The sequence below is a fragment of the Diabrotica virgifera genome, chromosome 9 (genome assembly GCF_917563875.1).
Source record: "Diabrotica virgifera virgifera chromosome 9, PGI_DIABVI_V3a".
Classification (NCBI taxonomy): Eukaryota; Metazoa; Arthropoda; class Insecta; order Coleoptera; family Chrysomelidae; genus Diabrotica; species Diabrotica virgifera.
In genome coordinates, this window is record NC_065451.1 from 41213585 (window position 1) to 41230100 (window position 16516).

Genomic DNA, 16516 nt, shown 5'->3' on the forward strand with positions numbered 1-16516 from the left:
GTAAAATTAACTGCTACAAATAACAAAACACCAGAGTTAGTTAAGTGGTCTGGTTCAAATCAAAAGTTAATGATCCAGCCAATATCAAAGTACATATATTTATGCATACATATAAACACTCACATGTACGTATGTATGGTGTATAACCCTCACACTCACATACATGCACTCATTCATACGAAGTGGCAACAAATAAGATATACACTTACTTTCCGGTATAAGGGAAGAATATAGTAGTATTCAATATCATACTTTTTCTCTGTACTATGCTAAAGGGAGAGTTGGTAGAGGGACAGATTTGGATGTAATATATTAACAAAACATTGGCAGGATCTTGAGGGGATTAGTAAGAAAACACGACATTAAACCGTGAAACTAAAAATTGTTAGTTATATATAAAGTGATGTTATTTTTATTTTTTAAACTAATAGTGTAGATTTTATTTATATGGGATTATTAGATGTTCTGGATGTTCAAGAACTTATAGATGTAAGATTGGGTGTGCAATTTTTAAACAAGATTGGTCAGTTGTGTAATAGTTGTGATCTGATTGTGAATTATTTGCTAAAATTTGCTAAAATTTTTTTAATATTAAAAAAGTGTCAAACAATAAAACTCATTAATAACTAATTCAGAATTAAAGTCAAGTGTAAAGGTAATGCAGTAAATGAAATTAAATTTATTGTAATATAAAGTTATAATTATCTGTACAGCAATGAGACTTTATGGAATATTACTAAACAAGTTGAAAAAATTAATTTATGAAAAAATAATAATAAATGAAAAAATATTTCATTTATGTTAATATCTGTTGAATTTAATAAATAGTTGAGTAGATTAAATTAAAAATTTATTTTAATTTTTAATTATTATTATTTTTATTATTAAAAATAATTAAAATTAATTTTTAATTTAATCTACTCAACTATTTATTAAATTCAACAGATATTAACATAAATGAAATATTTTTCCATTTATTATTATTTTTTCATATATTAATTTTTTCAACTTGTTTAGTAATATTCCATAAAGTCTTATTGCTGTACAGATAATTATAACTTTATATTACAGTAAATTTAATTTCATTTACTGCATTACCTTTACACTTGACTTAAAGTCTGAATTAGTTATTAATGATTTTATTGTTTGACACTTTTTAATATTAAAAAAATTTTAGCAAATTTTAGCAAATTACTATTGTTCAATTTCAATTTCTCAAACAAATCAAACAAAAATTTTACAATTAGATCACAACTATTACACAACTGACCAATCTTGTTTAAAAAATTGCACACACAATCTTACAGCTATAAGTTCTTGAACATCCAGAACAACATCTAATAATCCCATATAAATGAAATCTATACTATTAATTTAAAAAATAAAAATAACATCTCTTTATATATAACTAACAATTTTTAGTTTCACGGTTTAATGTCGTGGTTCCTTACTAATCCCCTCAAGATCCTACCAATGTTTTGTTAATATATTACATCCAAATCTGTCCCGCTACCAACTTTCCCTTTAGTAAATGTACAGAGAAAAAGTATGATATTGAATACTACTATATTCTTCCCTTATACCGGAAAGTAAGTGTATATCTTATACTTACATACTTTTGTTGCCACTGCATATGAATGCGTGCATGTATGTGAGTGTGAGGGTTATACACCATACGTACGTACATGTGAGCATTTATATGTATGCATAAATATATGTACTTTGATATTGGCTTAATCATTAACTTTTGATTTAAACCAGACCACTTAACTAACTCTGGTGTTTTATTTGTAGCATTAATTTTACTTTAACCGGGACCTGAAGATGCTGTGAATATTGTACACAGCGAAACCGGTCGTCAGTTGTAAAATAAATTGTTTGTGAGAACGTCTCTTTTTCTTTACTACAATAGTATGGACTCAAACATGCAACCCATTCATTACTATGTACTGTCATTTAAAATGTCAAAAATTTCTAAATTATCAAAGCATACCTCCCCCCCTCCCCCCGTTAAACAATTAAATTATTAATAACAAATTATCTGACAGATTTTCAGCCTGGTACACTCGAAAAATCGAATCTACGCATGAAAAAATGCATAAAAGTGCATACTCAACCCTCTGGCTCCTAGACGGCTTTATTTGAAAAAAAAAATATGCTGCTCGAATCTCAGCATGGCTCAGTCGTTTTGCTCCAATAAAAAAGTTTGAGGCGGATAACATTCATTTGTCTAAATTATTTTATCTATGGTATCACTACTGTTAGCCTCAACTGTAAAGCATATGGGCATATCCGAAAATTCGCTCTTTACTCCAGGGAAATAAGGCAAAAATATACCATGTCCTTGATACTGATCCAGCCAGGTTACAAATGCGTTTTTTGGTTACCATATACCTAATACTTTATAAATACAAAAATGCTCGTCACAGTTCGGACGAGAATTTTAGTTATTAACAAATAAGGGTCCAACATGGCAGTTTTTGTTTAAACCGCTACAGGTAAAAATAGGACAATTAAATATATATTATTCACAGTATTCATCTTTTAGTAGATGGGCAAAGACTTCAAATGGCAGTTTTTGAATTCTTATCCGAACATTTGTTCTGCTGTAACTTTTGAAAAAATGAACTTGGGTACTTGGGTACTTGAACGAACTTTGATATTCCATGAAAAGTTGAGTCAAGTAGTCTTTATAATGCACAATTATAAAGATCATTATTGAATTAATTATAGATTAAAGACGATTAGTCAATTAGTTTAAATTTTATTAAATTTGTTTATCCCACAGAGCTTTTTTGCAATGTTATTGCTCAGAAAATAATAATAATACAGCGATTCCGCGGCTACCACCTGACAGAAGAGGATTTATATTTTCAATCCGTTTAACAAAAATCAATAAAAGTCGTTTTTAGCATTGCAAAAACATTTTACTAAAGTCATTTATGACTTTTAAACCGTCTCGGAGGAGTATGGCAACTAACACTATGACAGGAAAATTTATTAAAAATATTAAAAAATAGGGGTTGGTGATAGAAGGGTAAAAATTAACGGTTGTATGCATTTTAATGATACATCTTATAAAATTAAAAATTTATTTATTTAATCATTTACTATGGAATCACTAACAAGAATTTTACTGTCACCTTCGCATGTGGTTGTCTTTTTAAAGATCATCACATGCTATGATATTTTTGTGGCGGATATTCTTGAGTTAAAGTTTATTTCATGTAATCGAATGAACTATCTTTCAATAAAGTTGTCCCAGGAACGCAACTCATAAATATTGGCAATATCACTTTAAAGTCCTTTACTTTAAAAAGTATAATATATGTCTGAATTGCCGATATGAATAAGTCAGATTAAATTAAATTATTAGAAGAATTTTTTTGCTAAGCGACCACATTTTTGTTTAATTTAGTAATATTTTGTAATTTGCTAATAAACGGCGTCTTAGTTGGAAGCCGAAAAGTCAATAAAATCATTTTTCAAGTTAAATTGTGGCTTATTTCCCAGTTATAATAATAAATTACGTAAATGCCACAAAGAAATAGCTTCAGAACAATATAAAATTAAGATAGAAAATTTTGTAAAAAAAATAAAATAAAAAATAATGTCAGAGGGCAACCCCCTTATCAATTATGGGTACGAAAAATAGATTACAATCTATTCTCAGTCCTACCGAACATGTATACGTATAAAATTTCATAAAAGCATAAAGCCGTTTCCGAGGAGTATGGCAACTAACACTGTGACAGGAGAATTTTATGTATAGAGAAGTAGCTGTTTAAATAAAAAAGTCAACTTTGATCCTAATTGACCTAGGCGAAAATGTTTTAAACTTCGTGTAAAAATACCAGCTTCTCAAATACCAAAGAGGATTTTTAGTCTACAGTCAATATTAACAAAGTTATTCAAATTATATTATTTATACCAAAATGACTACTTTAGTAAAATGTTTTTGCATTGGTAAAAATTTACTTTTTATTGATTTTTACATTTTTAAAATATGTTGAAAGCATAAGTCTTCTTCTTTCATGTGGTTCTCGCAGAATCGCTGTCTCGCGATTCACTAACATTGCAAGAAAAGCTTTGTGAGATAAAAAAAAATTAATAAATTTAAACTAATTAAAGAAACGTCTTGACATTTTGGGTGCATTATAAGGACTACTTGACTCAACATTTCATGCAACACCAAAGTGGTACGTTTATTCCTGAAAAAGTTTTAGCTACTTTTTGATTTTAACAATTTTAGCCTTATTTTGCAATTTACAAAAAGCAACAAATGATCTGACCAACATTTAAAAACTGCCATTTTAGACATTTGTCCCTCTTCTAAAAGATGAATACCCAAAATAATATATTTAATTACGCTATTTTTACCTGTAGTGATTTAAGGGTATAGGCGCAAAATTTCGCGCCAATGTCTTTTAAAAGAATTCATTTTTTTCGAATTCTGAGAAAACTTGTAAGTATTTTTGAAAAAATTAAACGCAGAATGAAATATTACATTATTACTGCGGGCCGAAAGTCCCTTAGAATAACCAAAAAGTTTCTTTTGAATGAGATACGTGAAATTAAAATCACACTAAATATTCTCGTTATTTTTAACCATGTAACTTATTAAAATAAACATTATAGAAGTATTCAGGGACATTCGGCCCTCGGTAATAATGCAATCTTTCATATAGCGTTTAAATTTTTCAAAAATACCATTAGTTTTCTCAGGCTTCGAAAAAAATACATGTAATACACATTGGCGCGAATTTTTGGACCTACGCCCTTAAAGGAAAAATTGCCATTTTTGACCCTTATTTGTTAATAACTATTTTATGCCTCCTAACAGTAACGGGCATTTTTGTATTTATAATGTATTAGATAGTACCCACGAAACACATTTGCAACCAGGCTGAGTGAGTGCCCCTACAAAAACCTTATTTCCCTGGACTACTTTGTTTGGCTTCTTCGATCCTTGAGGAAAACAATTTTTCACCGAATTACCATTGAAGTACCATCATCAAAGTACCAAAGTGGTACCGGACCACGCATTTCGAGTTACGAACATATCACTTTTGTACTCTTAGGTAAAACATTATTAGTTGTGGATGCGTGAGCCGGTACTCTCGTAATTGAAACGATAAATAATTTTAATAACGACTAAGGCTACGTCTTCTTCGACTATGTGGTGGTAATGTGAAATACGGGTCCTATCCTAAGGAAGACTCTTCTCAATATCGACCTCAGTTCGGCTTTCAAGTCGAAACAAACTATCTCACAAAGGTGTGGGTAGTACCTTGAAATGTGTACGGCAAACTGAAAATATAAAATTTTAAGATTAGTAGTCTTACTAAAACATTGTCAGTAACAGTGGCGTGCGGTGACATTTTCGGAAGAAGAAGCGATTCAATAAGGGTTTAACAAATATTTTCTTACGAGGGTCGAGATCGAAATATATACCTACTTAATAGGTATATACCTAATGTATTACCTGTTAGCTTATATCGACTAAAACAAGAACTTTAAAAAATTAGGTATAGTGCTTAACCGAGTCTGAGAATGAGATTCGGGTGATACAAATTCATTGAGGTAAGGAGGATTTACTCTCATAAGTGGGCGTCACTCCATCCCGCCCCAATGCTTCATACTATCCAGTTCACCTCCGATAGCACTCTGATGCGCTATAGGGGCTCTCTATTAGCAAAGTGCTTATTATGTGGGAGTCCTGGATGCAAGGACTCACAAACGAAATCCTACCCCGATCAATGCAGGTTAGTGACTCTAGTGACTTAGTATATCGTATATATCTAGTGACTTGTCATCGATCTATACTGCTTGCTCAGGCTCGAGTCCCTGCTCCAGGCTTGGTTTCTTTAAACTTAAAAACTAGAGTTCTATTCAAAATTGTTTTTATATTCCGATTTCGAATCACCTTCCACAACACACAACTTTCAACAATATGACACTTATTTACTTATACTTGAGTTCTATCCTCCTATCAACCAATGCAAATTTTTTGTCGATAACATCGTCGTAAAATTTTGGATTTTCAGATAATTGTTTTAAATGCACTCTTTTTCAATGGATAATGGGCTAACTTGGAAATACTGTCTTCGCTTGTGAAATTTATTGTAAAACTTTTAATGCGTTTTAATACTGAAAAACTTCGTTCAACTGATGCACTTGTAGCTGGGATAGTTAGTACCTACTAATTCACACAACTTGACCACTTCACACAGAGATTTATTTAAACCAGTAGTATTTAAAAAATTCAACCGATTCCTAAGTATTTCTTTATCACTAATTTCAGCTAGAATATAAAAAAAAATCATAATTTAATCGTACTGAATTAAATACCTCTGTGGGAGATTTTGATGAATTATAATTAGACATATTAAAATTACATAATTCTACATATTTTATTTATTTAAAATTTTCAAGGTGATAATTCATTTGTTGTAGAATATTAACAAAAATTTCGATGTATAATCGTCGATAGGCCTCTCTTTCGCCGACAATATCAATCATCATTATTTTTCTTTTAGGTTCGAAGCCCATATTTTCAGCTTTATCCCAAATATTTTTAAACAGCTCATTTTTTAATAATCATAAGTCATCACATTGTCTTATACAAAGTGCAATGTCACTTGACTTCGTCTGTAAAATGTCGTACGTACTATAAAATATCAGTAAAAGGAAAAATCTCAAAACGTCAAATAAAATATTAGTAAAAATATTAAGCAAAAAAATTGAAATCGAAATTTTCTTTAAGCCATTGTACCTAAATACCTACCCCTTATAGCAGCAGTAACAGTCTCCGCATCTCGTTTTCCAGGGGTATCAAAATTCGCGTGAAAGGAACATGACTAGCGGGTGAGGGACCTGATTAAACCATGACCAATTTTTGAACGGGACAAATGCATGACAAACAGCGATTTTGAGATGCGCTTCCGTCAGGAGCCGACTGAATCGTTGAATTGTGTGCATATTTGAGCCCGTTCATATGCGATCAATTTTTAATAATGTTTCAATGCCTATTGTCTACATAATATGTAGATTACTTAGATTAGGGAAACATTGTTGATAATTAAATACTAATTAATAATATATGCATTTTCTTTTATTACGGAAGATTAGGGAAGCGGTGCTTCCCCCGCTTCCATGGACCGCACGCCTCTGGTCAGTAATAACATTTATTTTCCTAATATGTACATAAATACATATTAAGTAATTTTAAAATACTGCTTAAAATGTCTAAGACTCACACTGGGCGTTCAAAAAATAATCAAAATTAAAGACGCTAATAATAAGAAAGAGAAGGACAAATATCTCCAACACTTTTTAAAATTATTTATTAGGAACAAGCTCTGAAAAATTGGAAACGGAAATGCAAGAACATGGGACTCTCATTAAGGTGATACAGTAGCGATCAACAGGTAGCCAAAACGCGTTCCAAGATTGCGGCTATAATTTTGAATATTTTTTCAGAGATATTTGGCACACGTATTCGTAATATAATAAAGAATGGCGGTACAGAGCCCAATTTGAAAAATATATTAATATGTGGAAATTACTCTGTAATTAAATAAAATATTTAAAAAACGAGCATGTACCGCCATTAAGAAGAACAAAAAAATACACTTTCTTCAAATAAACTTTTTTATCCGATGCCTAGATTTTGTGTCATTTTGGAACTACTAATGAAATAAAAAATTTTAGTAGTTCCAAAATGACACAAAATCTAGGCATCGGATAAAAAAGTTTATTTAAAGAAAGTGTATTTTTTTGTTCTTCTTAATGGCGGTACAGGCTCGTTTTTTTTTAATTACAGTCATTTCCATATATTAATATATTTTTCAAATTGGGCTCTGTACCGCCATTCTTTATTATATTACGAATACGTGTGCCAAATATCTCGAAAAAATATTCAAAATTACAGCTGCAATCTTGGAACACGTTTTCGCTACCTGCTGATCGCTACTGTTTCCTCTTAAATGACCATACACTATATAGGGTGAGGCAGATAACTGGCCTATTAGAAATATCTCGAGAACTAAAGGCAACAGAATCGTGAAAATTTGAATAAAGGGGTTTTGAAGGATGATCTATTAAATGAAAATATTTTCATCTTTTTGCAACTTCCGGTTATACCGGAAGTTGCTTATAACTTCTTTTTTTTTAATGGGACACCCTGTATATTTTTACATTTTTGGATTCTCTTCGATGTCTTCTTTCTTAAAATATGAGGTTTTGTAATATTATACAGGGTATTTTAAACGATAATTACGTTTTTTTATTAATTTCGTAGCCACATTCACACCCTGTAGAATTGTAGTAGTTTGACATCTGAAACTCTACTTACGTTCAAATGATTTTTAATATACTCTACTATTGTTAAGAATCATTAGTATAGCTAAATTTTTAATTTTAGTATACAGGGTTGGTCGAAACTCGGAATGAGTATTTTCTGAGTTCTCTTAAATAGAACACCCTGTATTTTTGTATTGTGGTGAAATGATATTTTATAGTACTTTTCTATTTCTCAAGCATTCCCTATACCTAACTGCTTTAATTTGTGAGTTATTGGTGATTCAAGCTAAACATTAATTGCAACAAAAAATACGTAAAATTTTATTAGGTTGGCCGTGAAAATACTCAATCCCAAATAATTTTTCAGAAATAAATACATATTAATCCAGACTGGTCCTTAAAATTACCAATAATGGTTTAGCTATCAAAATACCTACGTAGTTAAGATTGTTGGTGCGATTAACAATTAAGCACAAATTAAAGCAGTTAGGTATAGGGAATCCTTAAGAAATAAAAAAGTACCATAAAATATCATTTCATTACAATACTAAAATACAGGGTGTTCCATTTAAGAAAACTCAGAAAATACTCATTCCGAGTTTCGACCAACCCTGTATACTAAAATTAAAAATTTAGCTATACTAATGATTCTTAACAATAGTAGAGTATATTAAAAATCATTTGAACGTAAATAGAGTTTTAGTTGTCAAACTACTACAATTCTACAGGGTGTTAATTTTGCTACGAAATTAATAAAAAAACGTAATTATCTTTTAAAATACCCTGTATAATATTACAAAACCTGATATTTTAAGAAAGAAGACATCAAAGAGAATCCAAAAATGTAAAAATATACAGGGTGTCCCTTTTAAAAAAACGAAGTTATAAGCAACTTCCGGTATAACCGGAAGTTGCAAAGAGATGAAAATATTGTCATTTAATAGATCATCCTTCAAAACCCCTTTATTCCAATTTTCATGATTCTGTTGCCTTCAGTTCTCGAGATATTTCTAATAGGCCCTTTATTTGCCTCATCCTGTATACTCTTTGTTTCGCAGACGACCAAATACTAATAGCACAAGACTACGATGATATCTGTTACATGACAAAAAACTAGTAGACGAATACAAGAAATGGGGACTAGAGATCAACATAGGAAAAACCAAATATATGAATATCGGTGGAACGCAGCAGGACTTGATACTAGAAGGAGGAGAAACAATAATTAGTAAATGTAACGAATATAAATACCTGGCTATGAAAATCACGAATGATGGAACACTGGATGGAGCCATTAAAGAACGAAATCCTGGCAATTATGCTTCTAAACTCAGTACCTTTGGACAAGCAGATAAACAAGCAAAACAAGAAAAAGATCTGTAACTCCGCGCAGTAGTGAAAAGCATTATAACTGCGAAGTATGGCCTATGAATAGTGTGACCAACTCCAATTCAGTCGAATCCGGGACAATGCTGAAAAAATAGCTAAAATCCGGGACTTTTGATGAAAATCGGGCCATTTGTTATTTTTTAAATATAGGACTCTAATATCATCATTTTATTGGTTATTTAACATTTTTATGTTGACAATGATATTTTTGATGGGCTTAATCAAATGATACGCCCAAACACCTTCCCGAGCTGCTGTCTCTAAATCAATGCTCGATGAAGCTGTTGGCTTGAAAAATTGAGTCAATTTTTTGCTGCTGGACGCGGAGCAGATACCTCTTCGGTGTTTTTCACTTTTGATGTGACTTAGTATATCCGCTCTACCACTGTGGGCATCGAAAATTCCGATCCACAAGTATCAGACTTCATGTCACTGTTAGAGTTACTTTTTTTTTCAAAAATAGAAATTCTTCTTCCAATATTTTATTGAAAGTGCAATATCGTTTTCTGTTTTTACTTTCTTGTGTTGGTTCCATATTCATATTAACAATAATAATACACACACCGGCAAAATTAGCCGAACACGTTAAAAATGGGACATGTTTGATGTCTCGTATTTCATAAACCAGTGGTCCGATTTGAGTGATTCTTTTAGTATGTTATAGCCTTATTATTTAAGAATACCGGTGTAATAATATTGTTGCTAGACAGGTAAATGTCATTTTATACCGGGTGTAACAAGCATACTGTGTTTTTTTCTTAAAGTTCGGAACACCCTGTGGAATATACCAGCATATATAAAATATTAAAATTAAAACTCGATTGTAGAATTATGCTTTCTTAACATTTTCTTTTTTGATTCATTTGCATATGTTGGAAAATAAAAAAGTTATGTGCTTTAAGAACTAACCATGTTTTTTATCAATAAATCCTCATAGTAGGGGAGAAAAGTATTCTAAATTTGCAATTACCCGAGCGTTCTTGAGACCTGCAGTGGATTGTGAAGAGTGGGTGCTACAACCAAAAAAAGTTAAGTTAAGTTTTTTATAAAGTGTGGGACTCTCCATTTTTCAATTTAATTTTCCATTTCCACCAATCGTTTTTTCCGATTTTAGCGCCATTTATCCATAATAGGAAAAATATTGCGAATAAAAGTTGCTTATTTTTACGGCAAGGATCCAAATCTGCAATAAAAATTGGGGGCTCCTATTTAATATTTTAATGTAACCCCCCACTGCACCTCCGTGCGGGGTCGTGTTTGGTGCCATTCGGTAGATTTTTGAAAAATATTGAATAGGTGTATTTTGCAGTTTTACGATCTGATGTTCATTTCGCAAATTATCGCAGGGTTCGTATTTATAATTTTTAATTTACCCCCCACTCCTCTCCGTGTGGTGTCATGAGCCCCCACGGAGGTGGGGTGGGGGATTTAATTTAAAATCTTAAATAGGAGCCCCCAATTTTTATTGCAGATTTGGATTCTTTACGTAAAAATAAGCAACTTTTATTCGACTTTTATTCGAATTATGGATAGATAGCGCTATAATCGGAGAAAAATGATTGTTTCAAATGGAAAATTAAATTAAAAAATGAAAAGTCCCCCACTTTATGGAAAACTTAACTTAACCTCTTTCGGATTTTAGCACATGCTCTTCATAGCGCTCGAGTAACTGCAAATTTAGTATACTTTCCTCCCCTACTATGAGGATTTATTGATGAAAAACATGGATAGATGTTAACGCACATAACTTTTTTATTATCTCACATAAGTAAATGAATCGAAAAGGAAAATGTTAAGCAAGCCTAAGTCTACAATCGAGCATTAATTCTAATACTTTTCATATGCTAGAATATTCCACAGGGTGTTCCAAACTTTAAGAAAAAACACAGTATGATTGGTACACCCGGTATAAAATGGTATTTACCTGTCTAGCAACAATATTATTACAACGATATTCTTAAATAATAAGGCTATAACATACTAAAAAAATCACTCAAATCGGACCACTGGTTTATGAAATACGAGACATCAAACATGTCCCATTTTTAACGTGTTCGGCTAATTTTGCCGGTGTGTGTATATTGGAATGAAAAAGTCAGGTCAAAAACAATAATTCCGAGATGGTCACTAATCGATTTTCGGATTCAAACTGATTACTGTACTGTACTGACAATAAAATAAATGTTTAGATAAAAAAATCATATTGCAACGCAGCAGATTTGAATTTGGCTCAAAGCATGCAACGGTTTGGAAATTAATCATATTTCGCGAAGGAACTCAAGAGGTTTATCTACTAAATATACTTATCAAGATACTTATCAAGAGGTTTATCTAAAGTGGTTGACAAAACCGAAAAAAAAAAGATGCATCAGCAATCATTACATTACATCATTCGATGCGGCATGCGTGCCTAGGCATGATTCATTGTGACATGAATTATTATTGTTTTTGAATGTTCTTTTCGGAAGACGATAATTAAAACACACAAATAAAAAAATTCCACAGTTTTCGTGTTCTTTCATAGAACTATTAAAATTTATACCACGATAAAAATTTTTTTTTCGTCTAACAATTTAATTTGATGTAAATTCTTAGAATAAAAACGAAAATATACATTTTTACCAAAAAGTTGAAAATTCGGATGGCCCGGAAGCCTTGTCCGGGACGGCGGGACACAACTTCATAATTCGGGCCATGTCCCGGATTTTTCGGGCTAGTTAGTCACACTACCTATGAAGGAAAAAGCGAATGTTAGAGGTCACCAAAATGAATTTCTGGAGAAGAGCTGCAGGAAGATCAAGAAGAGAACATGTTACCAATGAACGGATACGAGAAATAATGAAGATCACACATATAATAAATGACGAAATCAACGAAATACAACTAAGATGGTTTGGTCACGTACAAAGAATGCATGAGGACAGAATCTCAAAACAAGTAAAAAGCTGGAAACCGCAAGGTAGAAGAAGATGACGTAGACCAAGGAAAAGTTGGCAGGCAGGAATAAACAAAGCCATGGATGAAACGGGTCTGCAAGCAGATCAATGTGCGGACAGAGAGGAATGGCAAACGGGTATCGCAAGACGGAGAACGTTATAAACCGATAATATGTAGACTGACTGGACTAAGTATACTTACCCTATTATCAGGCATCTTCAATAATCTAGTCATGACTAGCAATAGAAGAGAAGTCCACGCTTCCCTGTGGTTTTCACTCTGCAGTCTCAAAAAGTATTCTAAAGCTTCTTGGCACACCTTTATAAGTTTCGTTTCGATGATAGACCAGTGTTCCTGTCTATCTTCGTCGCAGTACATCTTGAAGAGTATCCTCATCAAACAAGCAAGACTCTGGGTTTCTTGCTTGAGAAGATTGGGTTTGGCAGACCCTTTGTATCCAGCTTTCCAGAGGAGATTTCTTTGATCATGGTTGATGTTAAATGCTTTGGCAAACCTTAACATACAAAATATATTAATACGAACAATAATGTACAAAAAAGGTAGTTGATATAAGAGTAAAAATGTGTTTTTCTAAAATTATTTCATAAAGTATTTATGCCGTCTACTTGCGTTTTGTTTTATGAGTGTTTAGTGCGTCATAGATTGGAAATAAAATTAGATTTTTATCTTCTTCTTCTCTCTTTATCGTCCTTTTTATATCGATTTATCTCCAGTGGTCTTATCTAGTTTTATTAAGTTTTGTATTAACAGGTCTCATTTTCTTCCTTGTTTCCATCAGTTCATTATCCCGTCTATCTGTTTTTATATCTCTAAAGCCAATATTCAGGGTACTGAAGCTAGCCTGAATACTCACTTGAGATTTGGTGTTTCTCTGCCCATTTAATTTGTTCTTCTGAGCTACGCCACTCTTACACCTCTATCTCATGGACCAGGAATCCCCATTCTTCCAGCTTTTCTTCACACCATCCTACAGCAATCATCAGATGAAAGTTCAAACGAAAAAACCGATGAAGGCGAATTCAATCCTGATAAAGACCAACCTCAAAAGTTTATCCACGCTGAACTAAATGACTTAGTGAGAAACTTGGGCATATTGAAGGATGCTGCACAAATCTTAGGATCACGGCTGGAAGATAAAAATCTATTGGCTCCAGGTACCACATTTTCGTGACAAGGCATCGTAAAAAAGAGTTCGCGGGATATTTTTCTCAAGAGGGCTCACTGGTGTATTGTAATAATATTCCTGAAGTAGTCATGAAACTGGGAGCTAAAAATTACAATTCCACATCATTGTGGTTATTTATTGATTCTTCTAAGAGAAGTATGAGGGGTGTCTTGTTGCACAATGGTAATACTTATGCCTAAGTGCCTGCTGCTCACTTCGTGCATCTCAAAGAAACATACGAGAATCTTGAACTGTTGTTAAATAAAATAATATAGCGAATATTATTGGTAACACTGTGTAAATCTCAAAATAATATCCACGCTTTTGGGTCGGGGCGGTCTGGATTCACAAGTATCCATGTTTTTTGTGCGAGTGGGACAGTCGAGTACGAAATTTACATTACATTAAGAAGGAATGGCCACACATAAACATACTTGTATCGGGATAAAAAAATTTCAGCGTGATCAACACTAGTTAATCCAAAATTAGTTGTTTTGCCTCCTCTTCAGATAAAGATAGGGTTAATGAAGCAGTGTGTCCAAGCTTTAGATAAACAAGGTCTTCTTCTTCTTCTTTTTGTATAGACATGACTCTGTCTGTTTTTTCAATGTGCCTTTAGTAAGTTGTCGTTCCATCGTTTTCGTGGTCTTCCACTGGTCGTCTTCCTATTGGGGAACCGTCTCTCGCTGTACTGACTACCCTATTTGTTGTCAATCGGCTTATGTGGTCATTCCATTCTATTCTTCTGTTTTTTATCCAGTTCTTAATGTTATCCACCTTGCATCTCCGTCGTATATCTGTACTTCTAGCTCTGTCCCATAGAGTCTTACCATCGATTTTTCGAAGGCTTTCATCTCCGCTGTTTCGAGCAATCTTTTTGTCCTCTCTGTGTCGGGTCGTGTTTCTGCCGCGTATGTCATTATTGGTCTGATGAATGTTTTGTAACTTCTGCCTTTCATTTCTTTTCCGATATTTTTATTTCTCCAAATTGTGTCATTCAGGCAACCTGCGGGTCTGTTTGCTCTATTCACTTGATCTTCCACTTCTGATTCAAGCCTTCCGTAGCTAGATAGTGTGATGCCTAGGTATTTAAACTCCATCACTTGTTCTATTATCTGACCTTCCAGCTCCAATGTACATCTTATTGGATCTGCTGTTATAACCACGCATTTTGTCTTTTTTTGAGGAAATTAAGATGTTAAATTTTCTGGCGATTATGTTGAATTGGTGCAGCATACGTTGTAAATCATCTTCACTTTGAGAGATTAGTATTGCATCGTCCGCATAGCAGATTATTTTAGTTGTTTTTCTCCCATTTGGTATCCTTTTTTAGTTCTATAAACAAGGTGACTGCTTTAAATACCTGTGCGACAAATTTCCAGCGCTTTCTGAAGCTAAGTTTAAAGAAGGAATTTTTGTAGGCCTTCAACTTCAAACCTTAAAATTGGACAGACTGTTCCTGAATACAATGAGCCAGGATGAATCTGAAGCATGGATTTCTTTCTATGGAAACAACAAGTATCCAAACTACAAAGAAATTGTAGCCAACATGGTCGAAAATTATAAAAGACTGGGATGCAATATGAGCGTCAAATTCCATTTTCTGGATTCACAGGTTGACTACATATTTGCCCGAAAATCTTGGAGCTGTCAGCGATGAGCAGCGAGAGAGATGACATCCAGATATAAAGGAGATGGAGAGACGTTACCAAGAAAGATGGGATATAAGAATGATGGATGGTTACTGCTGGACCTTAAAGAGGAACTCGCTAACAAAAATCCATAAAAAGAAACCTACAAAATGCAGTTTTCACGGAAAAAGAGAACGATTTTATTAAAAAAACCAACGATTGTCTAACTTAGGTTATACAGCATTGTTTTTTTATGAACAACTCAATTGTGCAGTGTAATTTTGTATTAAATATAGTTTCAATAAATATTTTCTCAGTATTTTTGGCACTTGAACAATTTCCAACACACTTTCCTTGAAAACCTGACATGATGAAAAAAAAAAAACTAATCACAGATTCGTTATCTGCACATCCCATTTACTATAGGACACCTATTAAACTTAAACACTTTTTCATGAAAAAAAAATGTAGACTTGTGTTATCTATCGGGTGTTTCATTAATAATTGGAAATATTTTAACTGTAGATTCTTGGAATCACAACATTCAGATTTGACCTAAACACCTTATATAAAATGTGACTTTTCCTGAGTAGGGTGTATTATTTAAAAATTGAAAAAATAATTGTACTTAGTACTTTAACACCGTTTGATATATCCTTGTCATAGTTGGCAGCAAGTGTAGGTACTGTACACCATACTAAATTATGTTAATCTGGCTACTACCAGAGGCGTACGACGGAAGAAAGTCATTGGTTGGTCCTTCCCAAATTCTACGCCACTGACGGAACTGCTATTTTAGCATAATTCATAGATTCTCCAATACATTCTATGTAAATAATATACTCTTCATTCGTAACGATAAAAACATTAGTTTTAGATATATTTGAAGTTCAAAACGAAGGGGCATAATACATTAATCAAAATAACCGTGCCGTTTCATTTTTAACTTCAGATATGTCAATTATTTTTAATGGGGAATAAGCCACAATTTTACCAAAGAAAATTATTTTATTAACGTTTCGATTATTTCTGAATTTCCAATATAAATGAGTCAGATTAAATAAATTAT

General features: G+C 32.6%; 1 protein-coding gene across 2 annotated transcripts in view; it reads right to left on the minus strand.

The window, feature by feature from the left end:
• Positions 1-1467: 1467 nt before the first annotated feature.
• Positions 1468-16516, minus strand: part of LOC114333745 (brefeldin A-inhibited guanine nucleotide-exchange protein 1) — a 130895-nt gene continuing 115846 nt past the window's right edge. Inside the window, exons 17-18 of one of the 2 annotated variants that reach the window (XM_050662564.1) lie at positions 12832-13144; positions 1468-5310 (exon numbers count right to left, since the gene is read on the minus strand). In XM_050662564.1, coding sequence (XP_050518521.1) covers positions 5176-5310; positions 12832-13144 — 448 coding nt within the window. In that variant the 3' untranslated portion in view covers positions 1468-5175. The remainder of the gene's footprint in view (positions 5311-12831; positions 13145-16516) is intronic. The other variant, XM_050662565.1, reaches the window with a different exon arrangement.